Source organism: Phyllobates terribilis, unplaced genomic scaffold, assembly GCF_046119375.1.
Source record: "Phyllobates terribilis strain yellow unplaced genomic scaffold, ASM4611937v1 Scaffold_3__8_contigs__length_932513732, whole genome shotgun sequence".
NCBI classification, from domain to species: domain Eukaryota; kingdom Metazoa; phylum Chordata; class Amphibia; order Anura; family Dendrobatidae; genus Phyllobates; species Phyllobates terribilis.
Window position 1 is genome coordinate 238,856,797 of NW_027362763.1, and position 25,934 is coordinate 238,882,730.

The window sequence follows — 25,934 nt, forward strand, 5'->3', positions numbered from 1 at the left end:
TGACGCTGGCACTGATTGGGCACGGAATTCGCGTGACACAACAAGATTACATGAGCTCCGGGAACATGAGTGTCGACACCGTTGGAACGGCGCCGGCATCTGAGATTAGTATAAGGGTTTTTATTTTAACGGGGGCAGACATTCAACGGGGTTGTCCAAGTAGTGAACAAAATCTTTAAGCTGCATTTACACTGAAAACTCGGAAGCTAAGCTAAGAATGCTCGTTTCACGATAATCTTTCTGTGTAAACAGGCAAAATGCTCAACCATTGCGTGAAACGATCTTTTGCACAGCACAAAAAAATAATCGTTCTCGGCTTCGCATCGTCTGTGTAAACAGGACTCACAATCCTGAGAACAACGGCAGCCTATGTGCACTGAGCGATCTATTACAGACAAGTGATCTTTATACACATATAATATATTCTTGTTTATTATAACGTTTTATCTATTTCATTTACAAAACAAGTTATTTGTAAACTATAACTTACCTTAAAGGGGTATTCCCACCTTCAAGATCCTATCCCAATATGTAGTATGTGTAATAATAATAATAATAATAATATTAGCAAATACCGCCAAAAACGTACTACAGTTTTTCTGATTAGCTATATCTCTTTCCTCATGCACAAGTATTGCAGGACCTTAGGTATCCAAGGTTATGACCACTGATATAGTGATAGTTAGCTAAGTGTTAGTGGTTGTAACCATGGATACTTAAGGTCCTGCAATGGCCTGCACACAAGGAAAGAGATATAGCGAATCAGAAAAACTATACTACATTTTTAATTGGAGGTATTTTCTATTATTATTATTATTATTATTATTATTACACCTACTACATATTGGAATAGGATCTTGGAGATGGGAATACCCCTTTAAGTTCTGACAGCTCTAGGGTTTGTTTAGTTCCCTTATCGAGTTTCTTAATACGTTTTTTAGGACATCTTACTTTCACCTCTTGAAAACTACTCTGCATTTGTGAAAATACCTGTAATTAGTTATTTTTTACGAGAATTAAATATACTATATTTATCTACATTTTATTTGTAATTTAAATGAACTTTAGAGGGACTAAAAATGTCAGGCTTAATGTTTAACCTGTGCATAATTCCTGACATTAACATTTATAGAGCATTGCAAAACGCACAGTCAAGTGTCCTTTTCTTGCCTCATTAACATCTCGTTAGCAGCATGGGCCATTGCACATGATAGTGCTATTATGGAAACAGACATCTAGGATAATACAGCCCTGGTCGCTTTCTGTGGAGGCTACACTGTGATTAACGACTGTTGAAGTTGGCGCCATTAACCGTTAAGAACTTGGCTTAGTGAACCTTAACCTAAAGGGAATTTATTTAGGGTTGTAAAATTGTTGAAAATTGAAGGACAAGTGAACAGAGGATGTCAGGAACTTTGCACAGACCCGCACTTGTTACAGGCAGGTTTTAATCTTCATTTGACTGATTTATTGAATATTAGTGCATGAATATGACTACATCAAGGACTTGGCTTGTCATCATACAAAGGCCACTGGCCGGGATCCAGCTGTGATATATTTCCATTGCTGTAATTCTCCTTGTCATGGTGTAATTATAAAAATAATTGCTCTGCTTTGTTTTTTTTTTCAGTAACGGTTCTGGCAATTTTCCATGAATTGCATGTGGATACGGACCTGTACACCCTGCTTTTTGGAGAGAGTGTCCTCAACGATGCTGTTGCTATTGTCCTCACATAGTAAGTAATGTGCCCTCTATGTTAATTTTCACTCTAATTTTACCCATTCATCACTCAAAAACTTTTCATAGGATGAAAGATGTGTAAGGATAAAGCGAACTGAATCGTAGAGCACTTGGGTCCTGGATTCCAATGGGATCAAGGACAAAAGTGGCTGGAGATTCTATGTTGTACCCATGATTGCGGCACGGCTGTCCCAGTCACATCTCTAAAGGACTAAAGAAATTCTAAATCTTCCATTTACATCTGAGATTAAGGGCCATTTTTACTTTTTTTTTTCTTGTGAAATCTGCATTAAATCCAATGGCAAACCGCATACTACACAGCTAAATGGAGTCTAAACATGTTCACATTCTGCTGAAAATCTCCATCGACATCACAGGAAAAAAAATCAGACATCAGAGTACAAACATAGTAGAAGTTCAAGAGTCATTCTGGAATTTGTACTATGTAAATACATTTAGGAGTTACTTTTAAACACTTTTTATGATTACATTGACTCCATCACTGTCCTGGAGTAGTTTGTGTCCTCAACATTTCTGCTTCTCTTTTGTGCAAAACAAGAAATTTTTATCCTTATAGGTCTTAATAATTATTAATAATTACAATAAATCTATTACCAACATTGCTTACTGTGACATGCAGAAGTAGTGCTGTTGCTTTAAAAGCATTTAGCAACTATTAGAATTAACAAGCACAGGAGACAGGAAGTGTTGTGCTCCAGAAGCATCCAGCAACTAGAGGGGTTAACACAATCACAGAAGGGGAGTGTTTTAGAAGAGCCCCAGGGGCAGTGTGGGGAAGTTGTTTACTGTCTGTCTGGAGCTGAAGAGAAAGGTGGCTTATGATCTGTATCTCACAGAAGGCAAGAGAACAGAATTCAGGTCAGGAGGGAAGAAAAAAAAAAAAGGTCAGTTAGATTTCCTGAACTAGCAGTGCAGAGTATTGTCAGGCAGAAAGATAAGGACTGTAAGAAATGGTGTCACAGGGATCATCTCCCTCAGCAAACCCTCTCCCCTTCCTCGATCTCACTGTGCTGCAAAGAATGTTGTGTTCATTAATGTGCCTTTGCATTAGAACTGTACTGTCCTGTACTACTGGGAAAACTGTGATCTACTGTGCTGCTAAGGAAACTGTACTGTTTGTCACTGGAGTCTGTTGCTCAAAAGACTTAACTTACACTGGCTGAGCGGCTTCTTATTAAATGCTATTGTTCTACCATTCATGAGGACTCTTGTCAAGTGTGTCTGGTCGGCAAGTGAAACAACCTATGTGTCTGTGCCTGAGGATCAATACCCCTGTGTGCCTGAGAGAAGCTGCAGCACATGGTCTATGGTCGCCCTTAGTAACGGTTCCCCCAGGATTCCAAAGAATTCATGTAACCTGTCTCGCCCCTATCTGAACCTAGCGGCGTGCATGTAACATTACCCCTGGCATACAGTTTGGGTGCATTTACACTGGCCGATAATGGGACAAACTAAGCAGGTTGCCAATCATCAAAAAATCAAGCAAAACACTTGCTCGGTAGGTGAAATGATTTTTAAGCATGCTTACAAATCGTTGAACTTGGCAGCACATTGTCCTGTACAATATCCTGCTGAGAACAATGATATTCTATGCACTCAGAACAATCTCATTAACAATCATTCTGTATGCCTGGAGTTGCTATCAGCCCCTCTAAACAGGCTATTAACTGCCGTTAGGAACACAGTTGTGGAGTTGGAGTTGTGGAGTCAGAAGTCGGTGTCTATTTTGGTGCAGTCGGAGTCTGTATAAAATGGACCGACTCTGACTCCTAAAATAATAAATTTGGTACAGTAGTACAATGCAGTATGTGCTGTAAATGTTTTTATAAGAATTTGGAAAAGTTATGAAATGTCCTATAAATGTCTGTTCTGTTCTTGATCTAAGGATCTCAGCTTTTAGTTGAGATGAATCTGTCCTGCACTTTATGTACATGCTGAGTAATGAAGCACCTCCTACTAGCACTGTGGAGTCGGCATTGGGGTCGGAAGTCAGGGAAATTGAAGATCTGAGTCGGTGGTTTGGCTTACCGACTCCACAGCCCTGGTTAGTAATTTGCTTTTCATGGTACAGCCACATGTACAAATTATCAACTATCCTTACGGAGCTTTACAAGGGGTTAATAGGACCTAAAAATTAGACTGACAATAAAGCATTGTAACCTGTATGTAACTTATGTATTATCCCTGTTTGTTCACCCTCTTTAAAGTAAACCTGTCACTTGATTCATGCTGCCCGAACCAAGGATTGCAGCCAGGTTTATTGTTCTCAGAAACAAAAAAGAATTTCAGAAAAAATATAGGTAAAAGATAGCCGGAGACGAGACTAGTCTGTCTTCTCCCCGAGTCGGCTACTCCCAGCGCTATGTCAGGTTATTGACAAGTCTCTCCCATAGCGAGACACCTGTCAATCACCTGAAGTGGCGCTAGGAAAAGTCGATGGTGCCAGACTTGTCTCGTCTCTGGTTATGATCCCTGGCTGGATTTTCTAACTATAGTTATTAATTTATTATATATATTCATTCTGCTGTGGTTTGGTCTGCATGTATCAAGTGACAGGCTCCCTTTAAGTGAATTTTCTTTGGTAATTTCAGAAATTAATGCAAGCAAATTATAAATTGTAATTATGAGGAACCTACGAAGAAAAAACCCCATTAATTTCTGCACTTAGGTAAACCAGTACCGTGATTAGGACAGAACGTATTGAACTCATAATTTATATATATACATCATGAGATGTTGAACCATTCGTACTTGTTGTTCTTCACATTATGCCATCCTTTGTTAGTCTGCAGAGATACATGAGTGTCTTAATAATAAATAATACTCTTTATTTTTATATAGCACCAACATATTCCGCAGCGCTTTACATACATTATCATCGCTGTCCCCATTGAGGCTCACAATCTACATCACCTATCAGTATGTCTTTGGAGTGTGGGAGGAAACTGGAGAACCTGGAGGAAACCCACGCAAACATGGGGACAACATACAAACTCCTTGCAGATGTTGTCCTTGGTGAGATTTGAACTCGGGACCCCAGCGCTGCAAGGCTGCAGTACTAACCACTGAGCCACTTTGCTGCCCACTGTCTTAGCTTTCCTCCATCGGTTTTGAGGATCAGGATATTTCCTTTTGAACTTGGATGTTCTTTTCAACTTGTTTAAATTATTTTTTTATACTATGTTGTTTTTATCCATTAAAGAGGTTTTCCACTCCTTTTACATTGATGACCTATCCCTAGGATAGTTCATCAATGTCTGATCGGCTGGGGTCCAACACCAGGGACCCCGCCAATCAGCTGTTATCCATGTCGGCGGCAATGGCCGCTGGCCGGAAGTACCCACTTGCCGAGCTGCTCCTTTTACTTGTAGTGGCCAAGGCTTGCTACTGCACATCCGCCTCCTATTCAAATGAATAGGAGGCGGATGTGCATTACTCTGCGGCGGCCACTACAAGTGGACGGAGCAGCTCGGCAAGTGAGTTCTGCCATTGCCTCTGACACTATAACAGCTGATCAGCGGGGGTGCCGAGTGGCGGACTCTGGCCAATCAGACATTGATGACTTATTCTAAGGATAGGTCATCAGTGTAAATGTAGCAAACTACCTATTTAAGTCGCATTTACTTTTTCTTTAGAAGGAGGAGTTGTAGAAGCACAATCTTTATTATAAATGTAACATGCATTTATTTAATGGTGTGTTTTATTTAGGGTCATTTTGTATACATATTTTTCCCACTGATTTTCAATTCCCATAGTGAGTGTTATAGGAAAAATACCATATCTCAGCTGCTTTTTTAAAAAAAACAAAGGCAAAGAAGCAAAACTTCTAATATGTTATACATTTTGCTTTACATTAACCTGGTCACAAAAGAAGGCAAAAAAGTAATGAAAACTTTATGAAAAACATTTTTCATGTAAAACCTGTGTGTAAAACCTTCTAGTAATGTCATTTTATCCCAGTCAATGTATGACACGTGCCAGATTGTCTATATACGAACTTGAGGGTTTAAGCTGAAATTTTTGATGAAGCTCTTCCTTTAAAAGAAGAAAAAAAAAATAAAACAATACAATGCCAGTAACTAAAGTTTTTCTCAATCATAAAAACAAAGCATTTACTGGCACAGCTGGTGAGTGCACAAAGGTCCAGAGCTTCGGGCCTTTCCCCAAGAAGGGTAGCATTCATTCCGTGCCAGGCCGGCTGGTGCCAGCCGTTAATGCCTCTGTATTGTGCCGTCTGCATTGGAAATGAGTAAACAAAATATCTGCTTGTTACCTTCTCCTCCTAAAAACCAGAAATGATTCTTCTTCTATCCAAACCTTGTGTAACATAAGATAATGAAGACTGATGCACTATAGAACGCAGCTCCTGGAACAACGGCTGCAGCTAAATTCTAGTGACTTTGTAAATGGAGAACGCAGAATGCTACATATGTGTAGGTGGCTAATGCAAGTAAATCTCCAAAATGTAACTCTATCAATTTACATAATCAGCCGCAAAACGTTTTAATAAAACAAACGTAATCTCTCCCTGTTACATAGCAGCTCTTAAGAGAAGCTGTAATCCGCAAAACTCCCAAATTCCTTTTTCTTGTGATACCATTAACCAAATGCCACTGGTAAAACGACTACAACCACTGAGCGTAATGATGGGTAAAAGTAGTCCAGGGGTGTAACAAGTATGCCTCTGAATGTAATTAGTCTTTTTACCTTTTCTTTTTTTTTTTTACAATGATCAAGAGAAAAATCCTGTTGAATGAATGTATGCAGCTTCTTGTATTCTGTATTTAAAAGGCTCCCTGCTATGTCCTTTACCTTCCCAATCCCACCTCTAAGTGACAGATCTCGCTGTCTCCACGTGTACAGTAAGGGATCTGTCCGGCTGAATAAGAAACTCTAATTTATGATAATTTGGTTCCTAAAATTAGTAATTCAGAAGTATTTCAGTTTTACTGCGGATATGGGGGAGGAAAGTCACTGGGGACCACATAGTGCTCTCCTTGTCTGCAAGCAAATAAAGGTTAATATTGTGAGTCACAGTCGAGAGGTTGATTCGAGATTTTGTCAATTTATTTTCAATCATTTTCTAAGCAAAAACAAGGCAGTGGATGACTATGCAAAGCAAATCGACAGTAAAGCACATCACAGTGCAGTGATGAAGCATACAGTATAAAGGGGTGCCCAGCCTTGGGCTACAAGTCTGCAGTTACTGTATGTGACTGCAATCATGTGAATTCTCACATCACGCATACTGCAAGTATTCTCCAATGCCAGGAGCATGTGGCAATGTGACTGCAAGTATGGGATTTGCATACAGGTGCATCTCACTAAATTAGAATATGATCAAAAAGTTCATTTATTTCATTTCTTCAATCCAAAAAGTGAAACTCATATATTATATAGAGTCATTACAGAGTGATCTATTTCAAGTGTTTATTTCTGTTAATGTTGATGATTATGGCTTACAGCCAATAAAAACAGAAAAGTCATTATTTCAGTAAATTAGAATATTTTATAGCAACAGCTTGAAAAATGTTTGTAAAATCCGAAATGTTGGCCTACTGAAATGTATGTTCAGTAAATGCACTCAATACTTGGTCAGGGCTCCTTTTGCATCAATTACTGCATCAATGCAGCATGGCATGGAGGTGATCAGCCTGTGGCACTGCTGAGGTGTTATGGAAGCCCAGGTTGCTTTGATAGCAGCCTTCAGCTTGTCTACATTGTTGGGTCTGGTGTCTCTCATCTTCTTCTTGACAATACCACATAGATTCTCTATGGGGTTAAGGTCAGACGAGTTTGCTGGCCAATCAAGCACAGTGATACTGTTGTTTTTAAACCAGGCATTGGTACTTTTGGCAGTGTGGACAGGTGCCAAGTCCTGCTGGAGAATGAAATTTCCATCTCCAAAAAGCTTGTCGGCAGAGGGAAGCATGAAGTGCTCTAAAATTTCCTGGTAGACAGCTGCGCTGACTTTGGTCTTGATAAAACACAGTGGACCTACACCAGCAGATGACATGGCTCCCCAAACCATCACCGATTGTGGAAACTTCACACTAGACCTCAAGCAGCTTGGATTGTGGCCTCTCCACTCTTCCGCCAGACTCTGGGACCTTTATTTCCAAATGAAAATTGGAACTCTGGGACCTTGTGGAGTGTGTCAATGACTGCCTTCTGACATCTGTCAAGTCATCAGTCTTCCCCATGATTGTGGAGCCTACTGAAACAGACTAAGGGACCTTTTTAAATGCTTAGGAAGTCTTTGCAGTTTTTTTTGGTTAATTATTACTGAGATAATGACTTTTGTGTTTTCATTGGCTGTAAGCCATAATCATCAACATTAACAGAAATAAACACTTGAAATAGATCACTCTGTTTGTAATGACTCTATATAATATATGAGTTTCACTTTTTGGATTGAAGAACTGAAATAAATTAACTTTTTGATGACATTCTAATTTTGTGAGATGGACCTGTACATCCGGCCACATTCTGACTAGACTTGTCTGGCCTTGCACAATACACTTGCTCATCTAATTGGCATGTGACCTCGTGTATACAAATCTCACACTTGCGGTCATGCTTCCATCGGTCCCGCACAAGCACCAAAGAATCTTCACAGCGTGCAGTGTGTATTTTCACTGCGTCAAAAGCGCAACGTCTTAGGCTATGTTCACACATCTTGTTTTTTTCTGCTGATTTTTATGCAAATTTTCAGCTGCCTTTTGCAGTACCAGCAAAGTCTATGAGAAACGAGAATTTTCTGTTCACACATCATGGTTTTTTTTGGTGCGTATTTTGTGCCTTGCAGCATTTTTTGGAAAATAGAGCATGTCACTTCTTTCAGCGTTTTTTCACCCGTAGGAAGTAATGGATGATGAAAAAAACACTGAAAAAACGCACCAAAAGCACAGGTAACTTTTTTTTCAGCGTTTTTTGTGTCTTAACCAGAATGAGATTTTTTTTTTCACTGAACTTTATGTACATGCATAACAGACACAAAAGGACAGTTAAAAAATGCACCAAAAACACAACAAAAAACGAAGCAAAACCTGCGTTTTTTGACGCAGCTTCTTTCCTGTCAGAGATCAAGTTTTGCTGCAGATTTGTGATGCCAAAAAAACTATGATGTGTGAAGATAGCCTTACAGTTCCAGCAGAGTGAATGGGATTTCTAGACCTCCCCAGCCCACTGTATTTTTTTTAACTCTGCGTAAACTGGCCTGCAGTGCGTGTTTCAAATCCACAACATGTCAATTTGTCTACCTGGTACACTGAATTTTATGTGTGGATTTTCCCTTTAAATTTTAATTGGATTTAGAAAATCTGCAGATAAAAAATGCACATGCATTTTTACTGTATTTCCACTAATAAAGCATGTAATCCGCACATGACTGTATCAATAATGTTTTATCAAAGCCAAATACCAGGAAGTATCATAAAGAAATTAGCTTTCTCTTTGCAACATAACATACCAAAAAGTGACAGAAACCACAGGTTCAAAAACATGTTAAAAACACATATTAAAAAAATGCAGGCAAAAATGCAAGTAGCCTAATTTACGTAATACATGCAGAAATGGTGAAGAAAGTCAACAACATCAAAAACCTGGCAAACGTATCGTGGGTAGGTAACCTAATAGTTATCTATATGTATCTGATCGTTATCAGCACAGAGTGCTGCTATCAAGTTAAGTGGTGATAAACAGTATCATGCAATGGAGAAATAAAAAAAATGGTCTGGGTCTTAGGCTGTGTGCCCACTATGCGTTTTTTAAGCATTTCCGCAGCGGCAATTCCACTGCAGAAACGCTTAAAAAACGCTTGGTAGAAGGCCTGCCATGTTCCCCAATGATAATCCGCATGTGCTGTGCACATGCTGCGGAAATTTCCACTGCGAGTTATCATTGCGGAAAAATCCGCAGCACTACCAATTATTTTGCGGAAGCGCTGCGTTTTCGCCGCCATTGACTTGCATTGGAGCTCATGGATTATGCATCACTGCATCTGTACATTCAGATTCCATGCGTTTCAATGTGCGGATGGTACCATAGTACCTGTAAAAAAAAAAAAAAAGAATAAAATAAAAAATAAATATTATACTTACCTTCTGATGGCCCCCGGAGTCCTTGTCTCTGCTTGCCGACAGCTCACGGTGGACTCAAGGACCTTCAGTGACGTCATTTCATCATGTGACGGGTCACACGACCGCTGACATCAACAGGTCCTTTAGTCTACCGTGAGCTGCTGGCAAGCAGAGACAAGGACTCCGGGGGCCATCAGAAGGTATTTATTTTTTATTTTTTACCATTCTTTACGGTCACACTATATAAATCCATGCTGGTGTCATGGATTTATATAGTGTGACCAAGTTGTCAAGCACTTTCCAAGTGATGCTAAAATCCCTTGGAAAGCGCTTGTCAACCCGCATGTGGAAATGCATATGAAGAACGCTTCACATCCGCATGTCCCTGGCAGGAAAAACGCATGTACAATCCGCATGCACAATCTGCATGTACAATCCGCATGCGTTTTTTCTGCCAGGGAGATGTAGAAACGTTCAGGAAAAAAATCCGGAGCATTTCTGCATCATGAGCACATAGCCTTAGATTGGAAAATGGCAACACAAACCATTTTTTTCTTTACCATTTTTGTCATTTTTTTATCATTTAAAGAGCAAAACAGAAAAATATACACGTTTGGTATCGACCTGGAGAATCATGTTGTCAGGTCATTTTTATATCGCATAATGAACTGGAAAGACAACCCCCCCCCCCCCAAAAAAAAACAATGGCAGAATTGTTTTTTTATTCTTCAACATTTTACCGCACTTGGAGTTTTTCTTCAGTTTCTCAATTCGCTGTATAATAAAATGAATACTGTCATGTCAAAACTACTATAACTTGTCCCGCAGAAAAACTATGTCTTTGTTAATGAAAAATTTTAAATAGATGGCTCTTTGAAAAAGAGGAGGAGAAACCAAAATTGCAAAAAATGAAAATTTGCCCCTGTGGGAAGGGCTTAAAATGAGCAATCTGGAGACATGTCTTGCCACAAAATTTTATTTAATGCCATTCATTGGAAAAGCACGCAGTGAATGCTGAGCTATGACGTGTGGGGAAACCCCGCCCACAGCCCAGCATCCACCGTGGTGAATGCGTCACTGATGTCACGCCTCACTTGACGTGACATCAGCGGAAGGAAGAGCTGCCTGCAGCCGGGGGTCACGTGATCCCTGTGAGCGGCCAGCGATAGCGCCGCTCACAGGCCGTAAAGGCAAAGCAAAGTAATTTTCCCTCAACAGGTTAAATACATTGGTGGCATTATAGAAAGTAGTGGACAACCCCTTTACGTTTGATTAAAGGTGGATTTCTGTAATCGGTCCAAAAATATAAGGTTCAGCAGCTGGGTTACCTTTTAAAGGGGTTTTCTCCATGAATAAAAGTTAATTTTAAGCAGTAGATCTTAGAATAATAATAATCTCCACAATTGGATGTGTTTAAATAAAATGTTCCTGTGCTGAGATAATCTTATAAATGTGCCCCAGCTGTGTACTGTGTAATGGCTGTGTCTGACCATGCAGGAACATGGTCTGATCATACCACAGCTCCTGGGCAGGGGAGGGAGCAAAAGAGTATACAGACATTACAGCAGGGGATTGCAGAGGATTCTTTCTGTGAGGTAAAACATTTCCCTGCCTGTTTTTAAACAATTTTACTTCAAAGAAAGAATAATTTGTCATCCTATGCTGTCCCACTGCCTGTATACTCTTTTGCTTCCTCCCCTGCCCTGGAGCTGTGGTATGATCAGACCATGTTCCTATATGGTCAGACACAGCCATTACACAGTACACAGCAGGGGCACATTTATAAGATTATCTCAGCACAGGAACATTTCATTTAAAAACATCCAATTGTGGAAGTTATTATTATTCTAAGATCTATTGATTAAAATTAACTTCTGTTTCTGGGAAAACCCCTTTAACCCCTTTCTGACATGATACTTACTAATACGTATATCTGTGACCTGGGCCTTATGGACCAGATACGTATTAGTATGCATCGGCGATTCCGCCTGCACACAGGCTGTGCGGGCCGAATCGCCGCTGAGTGTCCGGGTGTCAGCTGATTGTCACAGCTGACACCCGGTGCTATGTGCTGGTAGCGGTTCCGCACCGCTCCCAGCACCTTAACCCCTGAAATTCCGGTGACAAGACGAGGTAAGCGCCGTTACTTACCTCCTCACCGGCGTCCCGTGCTGTCTGTGAACGGGTCCCGTGGTTGTCATGGTGACCCGGATTTCGTCATGACGACATCCGGGTCACCATATAGCAGGAAGATACTTTGATCATGCACAGTGCGCGATCATAGTATCTTCTGCCTGTGCAGCGCTGACAAGCTGTATAGCACAGGGATGGTGCTGCATCCGTATGCTATACAGGTGATCAGCCTGCAAAAAAGTGAAAGTCCCATTGTGGGACAAAGTGTAAAAGTTTAAAAAGAATCAGAGTGAAAAAAAAAAAAATTAATAAAATATTTGAAAAAAAATACCGTATTTTTCGGACTATAAGACGCACTTTTTTCCTCCAAAATTTTGAAGGAAAGTGGGGCGTGCATCTTATAGTCCGATATGTATAAATACTGTGGCTGTGGGTGGTGGTGGGTGTGGGGGAAGTGACAGCGGCGGAGTAGCAGGGCACAAGAGGCAGCAGCCGCCTGCTGCAACCTACACTGTGTCTGCTACTAAAGAAACTGAATATTCTCTGCTCCCCACGCCTATGGGCGTGAGGAGCAGTGAATATTGATTTTCTTTAATAGCCGGCACACTGTGCCTGCAGCGCGGCTCCTGGTATGTATGGCACCCTTCATCCCTGTATGTATGGCCCCCCTGATCCCCAGGGTGGTCCCACTAGTTAACCCCTTTAGTGAACATGGTAAAAAAAATAAAAAACAAAGCAAAAAACAATACTTTATCCTAATACCGCCAAACAAAAAAATGGAATAAAACGTGATCAAAAAGACAAATGTAAACAAAAATGGTATAGCTGAAAACGTCATCTTGTCCCGCAAAAAACAAGCCGCCATACAGCTTCATCTGCCAAAAAATAAAAAAGTTATAGCTCTCAGAATAAAGCGATGCAAAAAATGTTATTTTTTCTATAAAATAGTTTTTATTGTGTAAAAGCATCAAAACATAAAAAAACAATATAAATGTGGTACCGCTGTAAACGTACTGACCCGAAGAATAAAGTTACCTTATAAATTTTACCACACGAGGAACGGCATAAAAAAACACCCAAAAAACAATTCCTGAATTGTTGGTTTTTGTTTATTCTGCCTCACAAAAATCGGAATAGAAAGCAATAAAAAATGTCATGTGCCTGAAAATGGTACCATTAAAAACACCAAGTCGTCCAACAAAAAACAAGCCTTCACATGACTGTCGGCCGAACTATAGAAAAATTATAGTTCTCAAAATATGGAGATGCAAAAACTAGTCTTTGCAAAAAAAAGCGTCTTTTAGTGTGTGACAGCTGTCAGTAATAAAAAACCCCTATAAATCTAGTATCACTGTAATCGCACTGACCCAAAAAATAAAGTCATCTAATCACTTATATGGCACGAGGAAAGGCGTAAAAAATAAACTCTAGGGTTAGGGTTGTGCTAGAGTGAGGGTTGTGCTAGGGTGGGGGTTGTGCTAGGGTGAGGGTTGTGCTAGGGTGAGGGTTGGGTGAGGGTTGTGCTAGCATTTGGGTTGTGTTAGGGTTCGGATTTTTTCAAAAGTAAAGAAAAAAATGACTAGTGTTGAGCGCAAGTGCTCGCTACTTGAGTTTGCATCGAGTGCTTGGGTATGCACCGAGTATCGCGGGTGCTCGAGTGACATGCTTGAGTCTCCGCCCATATGCTTCGCGGCCAAAAAAACCTGGCGGGGATTGCCTTCCATGCACGAGCGATCCCCGCATAGTTTTTTTTGGGTGTCTAACAACCGTTAAACATGCGGGGCGGGGACTCGAGCATGTCACTCGAGCACCCGCGATAATAGTGCATACCTGAGTACCTGATGAAACCTCAAGTAGCGAGCACTTGCGCTCAAGACTAATGACAACTTATTCAATATGATGACCTTATGTTATCAATTTCTGTGTTGTACCTCTGCGTTCAAAATGTTCACTATACCCCTTGATAAAATCCTTGAGGGGTCCAGTTTCCAAAATGGGGTCACTTGTGGGGGGTTTCCACTATTTAGGGGCTCTCCAAACGCGACATGACGTCCGCTTTCAATTCCAGCCAATTTTGGGTTCAAAAAGTCACACCGTGCTCCTTCCCTTCTGAACCCTGCCGTGCGCCCAAACAGTGTATTTTTCCCACATATGGGGTATCGGCGTATTCAGGAGAAATTGCACAAAAGTTTTTGGGGTCCATTTTCTCCTCTTGCCGTTGTGAAAATAAAAAAATTGGAGCTAAAACATCATTTTTGTTGAAAAAGTTTGATATTTTTATTTTCACGGCTCCATGTTATAAACTTCTGTGAAGCATCTGGGGGTTCAGGGTGCTCACCAAACATCTAGATAAGTTCCCTGAGGGGTCTAGTTTCCAAAATGGTGTCACTTGTGGGGGGTTTCCTCTGTTTAGGCTCATCAAGGGCTCTCCAAACGCTATATTGTGTCCGCTAATTATTCAAGCAAATTTTACATTCAAAAAGTCAAATGGCACCCCTACCCTTCCGAACCCTGTCGTGCGCCCAAACTGTGGTTTTCTCCCACAAATTGGGTATTGGCGTGCTCAGGAGAAATTGCACAACAAATTTTGGCATCCATTTTTTTCTGTAACCCTTGTAAAAATAAAAAAATTGGGGTCTAAAGTAACATTTTTGTGAAAAAAGTTAAATGTTCATTTTTTTCTTACACTTTCCAAAAATTCCTGTGAAGCACTTAAATGGTTAATAAACTTATTGAATGTGGTTTTGAGCACCTTGAGGTGTGCAATTCTTAGAATTGACACTTTTGGGTATTTTCTGTCATAATGGCCCCTCAAAGTTACTTCAAATGTGATGGGTCCCTAAAAAAATGGTTTTGTAAATTTTGTTGGAAAATTGAGAAATAGTTGGTCAACTTTTAACTTTTATAACTTCCTAACCAAAAAAATTGGTTCCAAAATTGTGCTGATGTTAAGTAGACATGTGGGAAATGTTATTTATTAACTATTTTGTGTGACCTATCTCTCTGATTTAAGGGCATGAAAATTCAAAATTTCAAAATTGCGAAATGTTCTAAATTTTCGCCAAATTTCCTTTTTTTTCACAAATAAACGCAAGTCATATCGAAGAAATGTTACCACTGTCATGAAGTACAATATATCACAAAATAACATTCTCAGAATCAGGGGGATCCGTTGAAGCGTTTCAGAGTTATTACCTCATTAAGTGACCGTGGTCAGAATTGTAAAAATTGGCCTGGTCATTAACATGCAAACCCCTCGGGGGTAAAGGGGTTAATGATTGACATTTCCAATCTATAACTTACATTCAGCTATAAAGGATGTCACTAAAGGCATCTGGTTGTTCTTGCCATTGTTTGGGCACCTACTAACAGATGGATCTGACATATCACAAATGTTTTTGATACTGTTTTGAAGAAATAACAAGGGAGAAAAGCTCAGTGCCAATGAAAAGGCTAGATTGTATATGTAGAAGTTACATTTGCTCATTAGTATGACCGGTAAGACACTGTCAGTAATCCTTTCTTATTGCATTCCTTCCCCAGACAAATACCACAAGGATAAAGTGATTATTTTTAAGAACAAACATTTTTCCCTATCTGAATGCAGTTTACTTTTTCTTTACAAAGTATTCATATCCTCTTACCGAAAGGTTGTTCTTTCTTTGTTTCCTTTTTGAAATGAATAGAAGAATTGAAGTCTTCCGCTGTTTGGCTCCATCTATGCATTTGATTATCTATTACAAGAGTCTTGTATTTTCTGCATTACCTGTGCCTAACGTGCAGCTCACTATAGGATGTATTCATTTTAAGAAGTTGTCTGAGCAGCAAAGGACGTGAAACGCTGCTGTTCCCGTTCCACTTTATGACTTTACCTCAGATGATTTGTTATCCGATGTATGTTGTTATTGAATTACTATAGCGGGAACAGCCTGGTTGGTCCAGATATTCTGCAGCAGGATTTAATCTTTTCTCGTTCTGTAAAGCATGAACCCTTATTGAGTAGAGCTGAGCGGATTGCTTCGCGCAACCCCGGTCCAAGGTCCAGGTCAATTCTGGTCATGGTCAAGAGATGAGCAAATTTCCTGAGCTAATGCGAAGACGATCCAGGAGGGTTAAGGACATTTCCACAGCTCCTGTCTATGATCAGAGAGGACTTCCCTGGGCCATGGACTGGGGTTGCGCAAAGCGATCCACTCATATCTATAATCAACCACTTGTTTCCAGGTTACTGACCAGCAATCACTCGAAGAAGAACCAAAATGCTTGTTCTTTGAGTGATTGGATCGTTCATGCTTATAAAATATCGGTCTCGGCAGCACATTGTTCTGTGTAAGCAGGAGTTGTGCTGCTGATAACCTTATGTACACAGAATGATCGTTATTAACATCACTTATTATTCAGGTCAGCCATTAAGCAACAGCATATCTTCTTTGATTAATGGCCACTGTCAGCCATTCTAAATGCAGTGTTTAGGGCCCCGAACACTTTAGATAGCAGTCGGCTGAACGGTGGTTTGGTCGGCCGCTATCTCAGCCTTTTCTCCCATATGTAGGAGCACTCTCTCGGCCTAGTGTTCTTGTGCTCTCTTGAGCCTCTGCCAGACATATTTGGCAGCGGCTAATTTTAGGAGGAACAAAAGGATTGATAGTCCAAATTTGGACGTGCCAGATCCTCAACCTCCCCGACAATCATCGTAACTTTCCCAACAATCATTCCAAGTTTTTACTTTTTTCTTTTTGAATTCTGGTGGTCATATATTTTTGTATTTTGTTTGATGGTAGCAGTTAGGGTAAGTTATATTTTATATAAATTGTATTTATTGATGCAAATACGTTAGAGCTAAAAGGAACATGACAGGTGGCTTATGCCGCCCTCAGAGAGGGATTTCATGATATAAGTGTGTTGGTGCCCAAACCTTCGAAAGACATTGATGGATTATAGTAACAGAGACCGCAAAGAGTAATTCATATTCCTGATATCAAAGGGGTTTCCAGGTTGTTTATTTTAATTGTGCAAAATTATACAATGTCAAAAAAAGAAGCATTGCTTACCCCTTAAATTTCTGGCTCTCCAGTGCTGCTGCTCTACTGATCTCCATTAGTACCTGTAGGATTAATGCCCTGTTCATCTCCTGCTGCAACCAGTGACTTGTGTCAGTGCTCATGTGCTGTACATGCAAATGTCACTATTGAGGTCAGTGATTGGCTGCAGTGGTCAAATTATCTCTTCCCTCTACAGTGACTACATCTGTGACAATTACATCGGTAGGACCACTGAGCCCACTGATTGGCGGCAGCGGTTACACACTGACTATAAACAATCACTGAAAGCAGCAGCAGAGAGCTGGCGCTAAAGCTGAGGAGGAGGGGTATGGCTGGTTTTATTATTTTGACGACAGCAATCTGATGGGGGACTTACAGCATTTATAGATGGAAAACCTCTTCAGTCATCATATATTTATATTTTATAGCAGCATTTGTTAAGCAGCGGCCATAATTGTATTATTCTGAGCGGGAGAACAGATGAATAGTAAGTAGCATGGGTGACAGGCAGATTGCATGTTACCATGAATGTGTCTGAGTGCTGGGAGTCAGGGTAATTAAATATTTTGGTGAGGTTTTTGTTTATCGGCTTATGTAAATGTAACTAGCCCTGAGCATCCACAATGCTTGAGCCAAATTGCTTTCTGATCGCAAGAATTAGAATCATAAGCCTTTCATGTACACATTATTATAATGTCACTTCTTTCTTTTATGACTGATGTTGTCCCATGCAATTAGCTTATTTCTGTAGCATTACATCCCTATATGTTAATGGAAGACAGCAGAAAGCGGGAGAAGCTCAGACTATTCCTTTACTCTTGGGTATAGAAAAACATAGAATAATTCTATTGAAATGAGGATGTGTGTACTCACCATTATAACCACATTAGAGGTAAGGCAGATAGTGCTGCTCATTTATCTACAAGTGAGATTAAGACAAAAAGCAGGGAATCGCATGTCATGCCAGCTCATACTGTGGGCATCCAGTCTCCTAGTAATTACACTGCCACAATTTTAATTCATTGTCATGTTTGGCTTCAAAGCCTCCTTATATTTGAAATTTCTACTTGAAACACTTTCAAAGCACGTTGTCCCCAAAAGCCAGACTGGATTAAGTCCTACCAGATGGTTTGCTTCATTAAATGGCCTTGGACACTTATTCCAGTGGACTGTTTAACAATGGATCCGATTTTTATCAAGAAGGGCTGTGCACTCGGTTTATTATGCCTTTTCTCAATGCCCCCTGAAGTCATAAACTTCAACTTGAACTTCGGTAGTATAATTCGCCCTTGATGAACTCACACGTGCCAACATGCAGGAGGCTAAAGTCGTGTCCACAACATCTGCGCTTGGAGGCAACAATTGCAGTTGCAGCTGTATTTGGTTCTACATGTCTCCATTATATGGTGCTATTGAGATGGACCAATCAACTCTGAATAAAGAAAGATGTATGATGGTAGTCCGTAAGTTAAATTACTCAAAGTCCAAAAAATCCTGTTCAGTATTAAACTTCAAAAGTCCAATGTACGGTGCTTAACCATGAAGTATGTATTGTTGGAACTTTCTGTTTTAATACTTGCAATACCCTAACAAGTTTTAGAGCATATTATTTTAAAGTGATAATATGCCCCTTTTTATTTCCTTTTTTAAACTTGTATTTATTGAGTTTTTCAAGACCTAAAAGTTATATGGGATAGATCAACTAATAAAGTGGCATGTAAAACATGGTTAAGGGTATCTGGGATAAATGTAATTGAGAAATAGATGGTTAATGTCCTTTTGAAGGTCTTCCAGGATTAAGGATGACTTCTTGATGACATAGGATCTAGCTTATTGGGTATCAACCAGTAATCAACCGAAAACAAAACAGAAATAGGGGGGTGGGAGGGAGGAAGTACATGGGCCCCCATATGTTCTTATTTTTCAAGCCTGTTTATGTGAGTTAGAGGGGCAATTCCTCTAGTAGGTCCCTTTCCAAGTACCAAGTTGTATTCTGGAGTGCATTTTACATTTGCTATGAACTGTGGAGGGCAAACTTTCCCATGTGTCCAAAAACTATACCACTATAGATTCTTCAAGGATAAATGCCTGTATGCAGTCCATTAAAAAAAATAAAAGGATAGTTTTTCTAAGAATAATTTGTGATGGTGCCTGGGGAGAGAGGTAAGGGCTGTTTTTTTTTTTTGTGGCAGCTGAGATCCGGTCTAAGAGTTTTCTAGAGCCTCTGTTACATCTGTATTTCCTGTGGTCTAACCAACCAAAAAATGCTCAATAACATGTTGAAGTGTGCAAAGGTGGTCCAGGACAAAGTGTTTTATCCATAGTCATATCCATAGTCAGACAATGTGTGATGTCAGCTTGAATGAGCCACATTTGGAACGTGTCTGTCAAATAAATGCCTGCCCTGTAGCCTCTGGATGGATAGATGTATGATATGTGAAAGATTCTTAAGTGTCACGGGTCCGGGTGGTGGAACCTCTGTGCTTCGGTGCAAGGAGGGGCCAGAGGGGCATGACTAAGTATCTACTTGGCCTGACCAAGGTCGCACGGCGGCTCAATCGACTCAGTGAACCAGGGAGGGACTGAGCAGGGGGACCAGGTGCCACTCTGGGACTGACCTTGTGTGATGAAAGCCGGCCGGTGGGTGCAGCTCTCTGGCGCCCCCTTACCTCTCAGGTCAGTCAAGGTACTGCACCTAGAGAAAGTAGTGCCAGGAAGCTGCAACCAGCGCAGGGAACACGGTAGTGTGTTATCCCTTCAACGTCACTAAACCGTAACGTCACTACACAGCACAACTCGCTAGCGCCCTCTTAGCCTCAGGTCAGTCAAGGAACTGCACCTAGGATAAGCGGTCGCCAGGGAGACTGTCCTGTAACCTACTGGGTATCGGGGCCCTCTGTAGTGAGGGCGGTATATATATCTTCCTTGGCCGCGCCAGGAATATATATATCTGAACCTCCGACCGTCACTACCAGCCTTCCCCAATCCCCAGTTGGTATGCTGCCACCAGTCCCTATTTTAGATATACGCCCAGTCCGTGAATGGGCCTATATCGGGTCAGGAACCAACCCTGGGTAGCGTTTTTGGCTTGAGCCGAGCTCACACGGACGTGCGTTCGTTATGCAGAATAAAAGGCGGGCCCACAATTACTTGAGGTAATTGATTATAATAATACACTAGATACACGATATACAACTAAATATACACAGGTATAAGGTCAGGCTAAACTATACAACAATGGAATACAACACACAGAATCACCACAGCATATCAGTTACCGGTTTCTTGATTTTCTTGTGACGCAGGGAGAGGATTCTGCGGTCGCAGGCACGGTTCTTTGTTACAGGCTGAGGCCTACCACCGCATGGTCAAACTGCTCCTCCCCTTGGTGGCCTCAGCTGGTGCTCAGATGTTCAGCACACCACTCTTGGGTCAAAACTGACTTATCTCTTGTCTGTCCTGCTATCTTACCTGCCCCGTCCCGCCCACTGCTGGTGAGGTCAGCTGGCTCAGTCTCCACCCTCAGGTCTAACTTCGATCAGAAGCCCAAATTCTATGGAACCCAATAACTTCTTCTGGGATGGTCTCATGATACCCCCAGGGGTTCCCATGGATTCGGGCCGCCGTAACCGACCTTTTGATATCAATTATGATACCATACGGTCCTCAGGAATGGCTCCGCGCTATATCTTGGCTTCCAGAGCACGTACAAACGTCTACCGCGGAGGCTTGTGTGCGCAATGGCTCCGGGACGCCGTGATATTTTTTTATTGGCCCATCCCACGCAACATGCGTGTACTATTCATGTTTCTATATCTTATGCCTCCATGCTTGTGACAGACAAAGAAACTAGTCCTATGGGACAAATGGTCAGGTACAGATAGACGAAGCACCCCCCCCTGCTGGCTGTGTTTCCTCTCGAAGTCTTTGAAGCTCCTAGCATTCAAGTGTTAAGTAGGCTTCTTATCTTACAGGAGCCTGGATGGGGGGAAACTATCTAGTTGACGTTTTAACAGAAGGTCCCAAGGGTGGGGGCTGCTGAAGTGTGGCCATCCCTGGATATGATTTATCATTACCAAGATGGCGGCTACGGGTTCATCACACCTCCCCCTATACGAGGGCGCGAGGGGGTAGCACATTCCTGTGTTCCCCCGTGCGTCCTTCTGCACCCTCCCCTTGCCGGGATAACCCGTCAGCGTTACCGTGGTCACGGCCTCTTCTGTGGCGAATGGAGAAGTGGTACTGCTGGAGAGCGAGGCTCCAGCGTAGCAACCTGCCATTCGACCCAGAGACCGTGTGTAACCAGCTGAGGGGGTTGTGGTCCGTCTCCACGGTGAAATGGCTCCCGTACAAGTAGGGCTGCAGACGCTGCAGGGCCCATACACTTGCCAGGCATTCTTTTTCCACCGTGGAGTAAGCCACCTCCCGGGGCAGTAGCTTCCTGCTCAGGTACAAGACAGGATGTTCCTGGCCTGTCGTGTTGACCTGACTTAGCACAGCACCGAGGCCAAAGTCACTGGTGTCGGTCTGTACCACAAACGGCCGGTCGAAGTCGGCAGCTTGCAGTACAGGGGAGCTACTTAGGGCGGCCTTGAGTGCCCCGAAAGCTGTCTCGCAGGCGACTGTCCAGTCGACTGCGACGGGCAGCTTCTTCTTGGTGAGGTCCGTCAGGGGCTTGGCCAGGGTGCTATAGTGTGGGACGAACCTCCTATAGTACCCGGCGGTCCCCAAGAAGGACATCACCTGCTTTTTGGTCCTAGGAGTGGGCCAGGATGCGATGGCATCCACTTTCCCCGGTTCTGGCTTCAGAACCCCCCCGCCTACCCGGTGACCCAGGTAGAGGACCTCACTCATGCCCAGCTGGCACTTTTCCGGCTTGATGGTCAAGCCTGCCCGGTGGATCCGACCGAGCACCTGCCGCAGGTGCTCTAGGTGATCCTCCCAAGTGGGACTGAAGACTGCAATATCGTCCAAGTACGCAGCCGCGTACCCTTCAAGTCCCTCAAGCAGCGTATTGACCATCCGCTGAAAAGTGGCAGGGGCATTCTTCATGCCGAATGGCATCACTGTGGACTCGTACAGTCCAAAAGGGGTGATAAAGGCAGAGCGTTCCCTTGCCGCGGGGGTCAGAGGAATCTGCCAGTACCCCCGGCTCAGATCCATGATGGTCAGGTACTTAGCCCCGGCCATCCGATCGAGCAGGTCATCGATGCGTGGTATGGGGAACGCATCGGTGACCGTTACAGCGTTGAGCCCCCGGTAGTCCACGCAGAACCGTGTAGTTCGGTCCTTCTTTGGTACGAGGACTACAGGCGAGGCCCACGCGCTGCTGGATGCCTGGATCACCCCCAGCTTCAGCATTTCGTCTATCTCTTGGCGCATGTTTCCCTGCACCTCGAAAGAGACCCGATATGCTGAACGCCGGATCGGCGGGTGATCGCCAGTGTCCACGTCGTGGACAGCCATCTCAGTCCTTCCGGGCAGGCTGCTGAACAGCCCCCGGAAGGGGTGCAGGGTGGTCCCCAGCTGGGACCGTTGGTCCTCCGTGAGCTGGTGGCCAACCCCCACATCCTCGATGGACCCACCCGCCTTGGCTTGGGTGAGCAGATCCAGGAGGGTTTCTACCTCTCCTTCCTCGGGAAGATTGCACACTGGGTGGGCAGTCGCTTCCCGCTCATGATGAGCCTTCATCATGTTCACGTGGAAGGCCTTCCTCCTTCCACGGGCGTGATCCAGGGTGACCAGATAGGTGACGGCATTGAGTTTCTGGTGCACGAAGTAGGGACCTTCCCAGGCTGCCTGAAGCTTGTTCTGTGGTACGGGGACCAGTACCCACACCTTTTGACCCACCTGGTAGGTCCTCTCACAAGCATTCTGGTCGTACCACCGCTTCTGGTCGGCCTGGGCCTGGGCCATATTGTCCTGCACCAGCTTTGCCAAGGCCATCATCCTGTCCCGGTGGCGCACGACATACTCGATGACCGACACCTCGGGGGTGGCCAAATCCCCTTCCCATGCTTCCTTCACCAGAGCCAGGGGGCCCCGTACCCGTCGCCCGTACAGGAGCTCAAAGGGGGAGAACCCCGTTGAGGCCTGCGGAACCTCCCGGTAAGCAAATAGGAGGTGTGGGAGGTAACGCTCCCAGTCTCTCCCGTGGGAGTCGACCAACATCTTAAGCATCTGCTTTAAGGTGCCATTGAACCGCTCACACAGGCCATTAGTCTGTGGGTGATACGGGCTGGCCACCAGATGTTGCACCTGCATTTGCTTACAGAGGGACTCCATCAGCCGCGACATGAACTGGGTCCCTCGGTCGGTGAGCATTTCTTGGGGGAAACCCACTCTGGAGAAGATCTCCAGTAAGGCGGTAGCCACCTTGTCGGCCCGAATGGACGACAAAGCTACCGCTTCCGGGTACCGGGTGGCATAGTCCACTACCGTGAGTATGAAGCATTTCCCGGAGTGGCTGGGAGTGGACAGAGGTCCAATAAGATCCACAGCGACCCTCGAGAAAGGCTCTTCGATGATTGGCAGAGTTACCAGTGGGGCTTTGGGGCGCGGCCCCGCCTTCCCCACCCTCTGACAGGTGTCACACGAACGGCAGTAGGCACCCACCGCGGCTCCCATCCCAGGCCAGTAGAAATGCTGAGCTATCCTGGCCTTGGTTTTAGCGATCCCTAGGTGTCCGGCCATCGGAATCTCGTGTGCGATCCGCAACAATTCCGCCCTGAACGGATAGGGTACCACTAACTGTCGGTCCCTGGGCCACGCCTCCGGTGAACCCTGCTGGACCGTTACCCGGTACAGCCGTCCCTGGTCCCAGACCACACGCTCGCAGTCTGACTCCATGGGAGGCTGTGCCGCCTGTTCCTTGAGAGCTTTCAGGCTGTCGTCTGCTTCCAACGCAGCCTGAAATTCCTGACTTGATGTGGCCAGAATCGACGAAACTGCCACATCCTCCGTCAGCCCCTCCGGGCATGTCACCTGGCCGCTGTCTGACCCGGCAGACACTTGGTCAGAAGTGGGGAAGCCGTCGGACCTCTGCAAGGCTCCTTGGGCTCCGGCGCTCCCACTCCTGGTGACAGCGGCTATGACCGCTGTGACCGTGGGTAGTGCCTGCTTCCCCTCTGTTTCTGCCCAAGCCGCCCGATCAGGCAGGCTTCCTAGGCCTTTGGACATCTCGGATGTGGGGAACTCCTGCCCTGGGGTCTTACCTGGCGGCTCCTCTCTTGGGACACCCCCACCTCCCATGGCCTGTTCCTCCCCCTGCAGTGGGCCTATACTCAGCAGCCTGGATACCCCTGGGAGCCCTACACTGCCGGTAGCTGCCCCCCTCTCCATCCCTGAGCTTCCCTCTACAGAATCCTGCCCGCCCCCTCCCTCACCGGAGGACAAGAGGTCACGGCACGCCGGCTGAGCACCTCTGCGGGCATCCCCACACTCCCCACCTGCTTTCACTAACCCTGTTTGTGTTGTGTCTGTGCAGGTGTTACCCTCAGGTTTCACTCCCTCCTCCTCAGCAGGACACACACTACATACAACATGGTTGGCATTAGCAGCAGACAAATCAATACACTCTTGGGGGGCCGAACTTGGGGGTTCAGAGGGTACATACTGCGATACTAGACGCCCCAAGTCGGTCCCTAATAAAACATTTGCAGGAATATTTGGCGTTACTCCCACCTCCCGCATCCCCCTTCCGGCACCCCAGTCCAAATACACCATGGCAACGGGAAGTGCCGGCTCCACGCCTCCAACCCCGGAGACGGAAAGAGTCTTTCCTGGTACCAAGTCCTGGGGGGACACCACCTCAGGCCGTACCAGTGTTCGTTCAGCGCCAGTGTCCCGCAGTCCCATGACCGCAGAACGGCCTATGGTGACGGGTTGGATGTTGTCCAGGGACCTACCACCACCCCCTCCCACACACAAAACATTGGGCGCTCTCTGGGACTGGGATGGGGTCTTTTGGCGCTGGGGACACTCAGCCCTAAAGTGTCCTGGTTTGTTGCATAGATGACAACGTCTTACGTCTGGTCCTTGCCTGGAGAGGGCAACAGGGGGATACACCCCTTGTGTTCTAGGGGCCGGGGAAACAGGGGCATGATTGGGCTTACCCCCTCTCCAGGTGCTGCTGGCAGACTTCTTCAGCTCAGGCGCCCTGTTATTGGCATACTCGTCTGCCAGGGCGGCTGTAGCAGAAGCCCCTGTTGGTTTTCGGTCACGGAGGAACTGTCGGAGGTCCTCTGGGCAGTTCCACAAGAACTGCTCCGTGACGAACAGTTCCTGGACCTCCTGGCGGGTAGTAAGCGCTAGACCCGAGGTCCAGTGCTCTGCGGCTCTCAACAGCGCCCGCATATGATCGGTCCAGGTGTCCTTGGGGCCACGCAGCAGGCTCCGGAACTTCTGGCGGTACGACTCGGGAGTGAGGTTGTACTGCCGGATCAGGGCCCGCTTGATGCAGTCGTAGTTCTGTACCTCCCCGGCAGGTAAGTCCCCCAAGGCATCCAGGGACTTACCCCTCAAACGGGGGGTCAGGTATCTGGCCCACTGATCCCGGGCCAGATGGTGCTGAAGACAGGTCCGTTCAAATGCCACCAGAAAGGAGTCCAGGTCCCCATCCTTCTCCAGTAGAGGGAAGTCCTCAGCTCGGACTTTGGACGACTTGGTCTCCTGATGGGTTGGTTGCTCTAGCGGAAGCCCCCGCTGGGCCAGGTCCAGTTGGTGCTGGCGCTCCGCAGCTCGCTCTGCACGCTCCGCAGCCTCCCGGCGCTCTGCAGCTTCACGCTCCGCAGCCTCCCGGCGCTCCGCAGCTTCGCGCTCCTCCTCCGCTGCCTTCTCTGATGCTGCCAGGAGGGTTTTGTAGACGGCATCGCCATGAGACTGGAGACTTGCCATAGCCGCTTGTAAAAGGGCTTG

General features: G+C 44.6%; 1 protein-coding gene across 1 annotated transcript in view; it reads left to right on the forward strand.

The window, feature by feature from the left end:
- The window catches only part of SLC9A9 (solute carrier family 9 member A9), a 1,175,306-nt gene that overhangs the window by 241,058 nt on the left and 908,314 nt on the right, over nucleotides 1-25,934 (forward strand). The window contains exon 6 of the mRNA XM_073674666.1: nucleotides 1,631-1,736. Within this exon, the coding sequence (XP_073530767.1) occupies nucleotides 1,631-1,736 (106 nt within the window). The remainder of the gene's footprint in view (nucleotides 1-1,630; nucleotides 1,737-25,934) is intronic.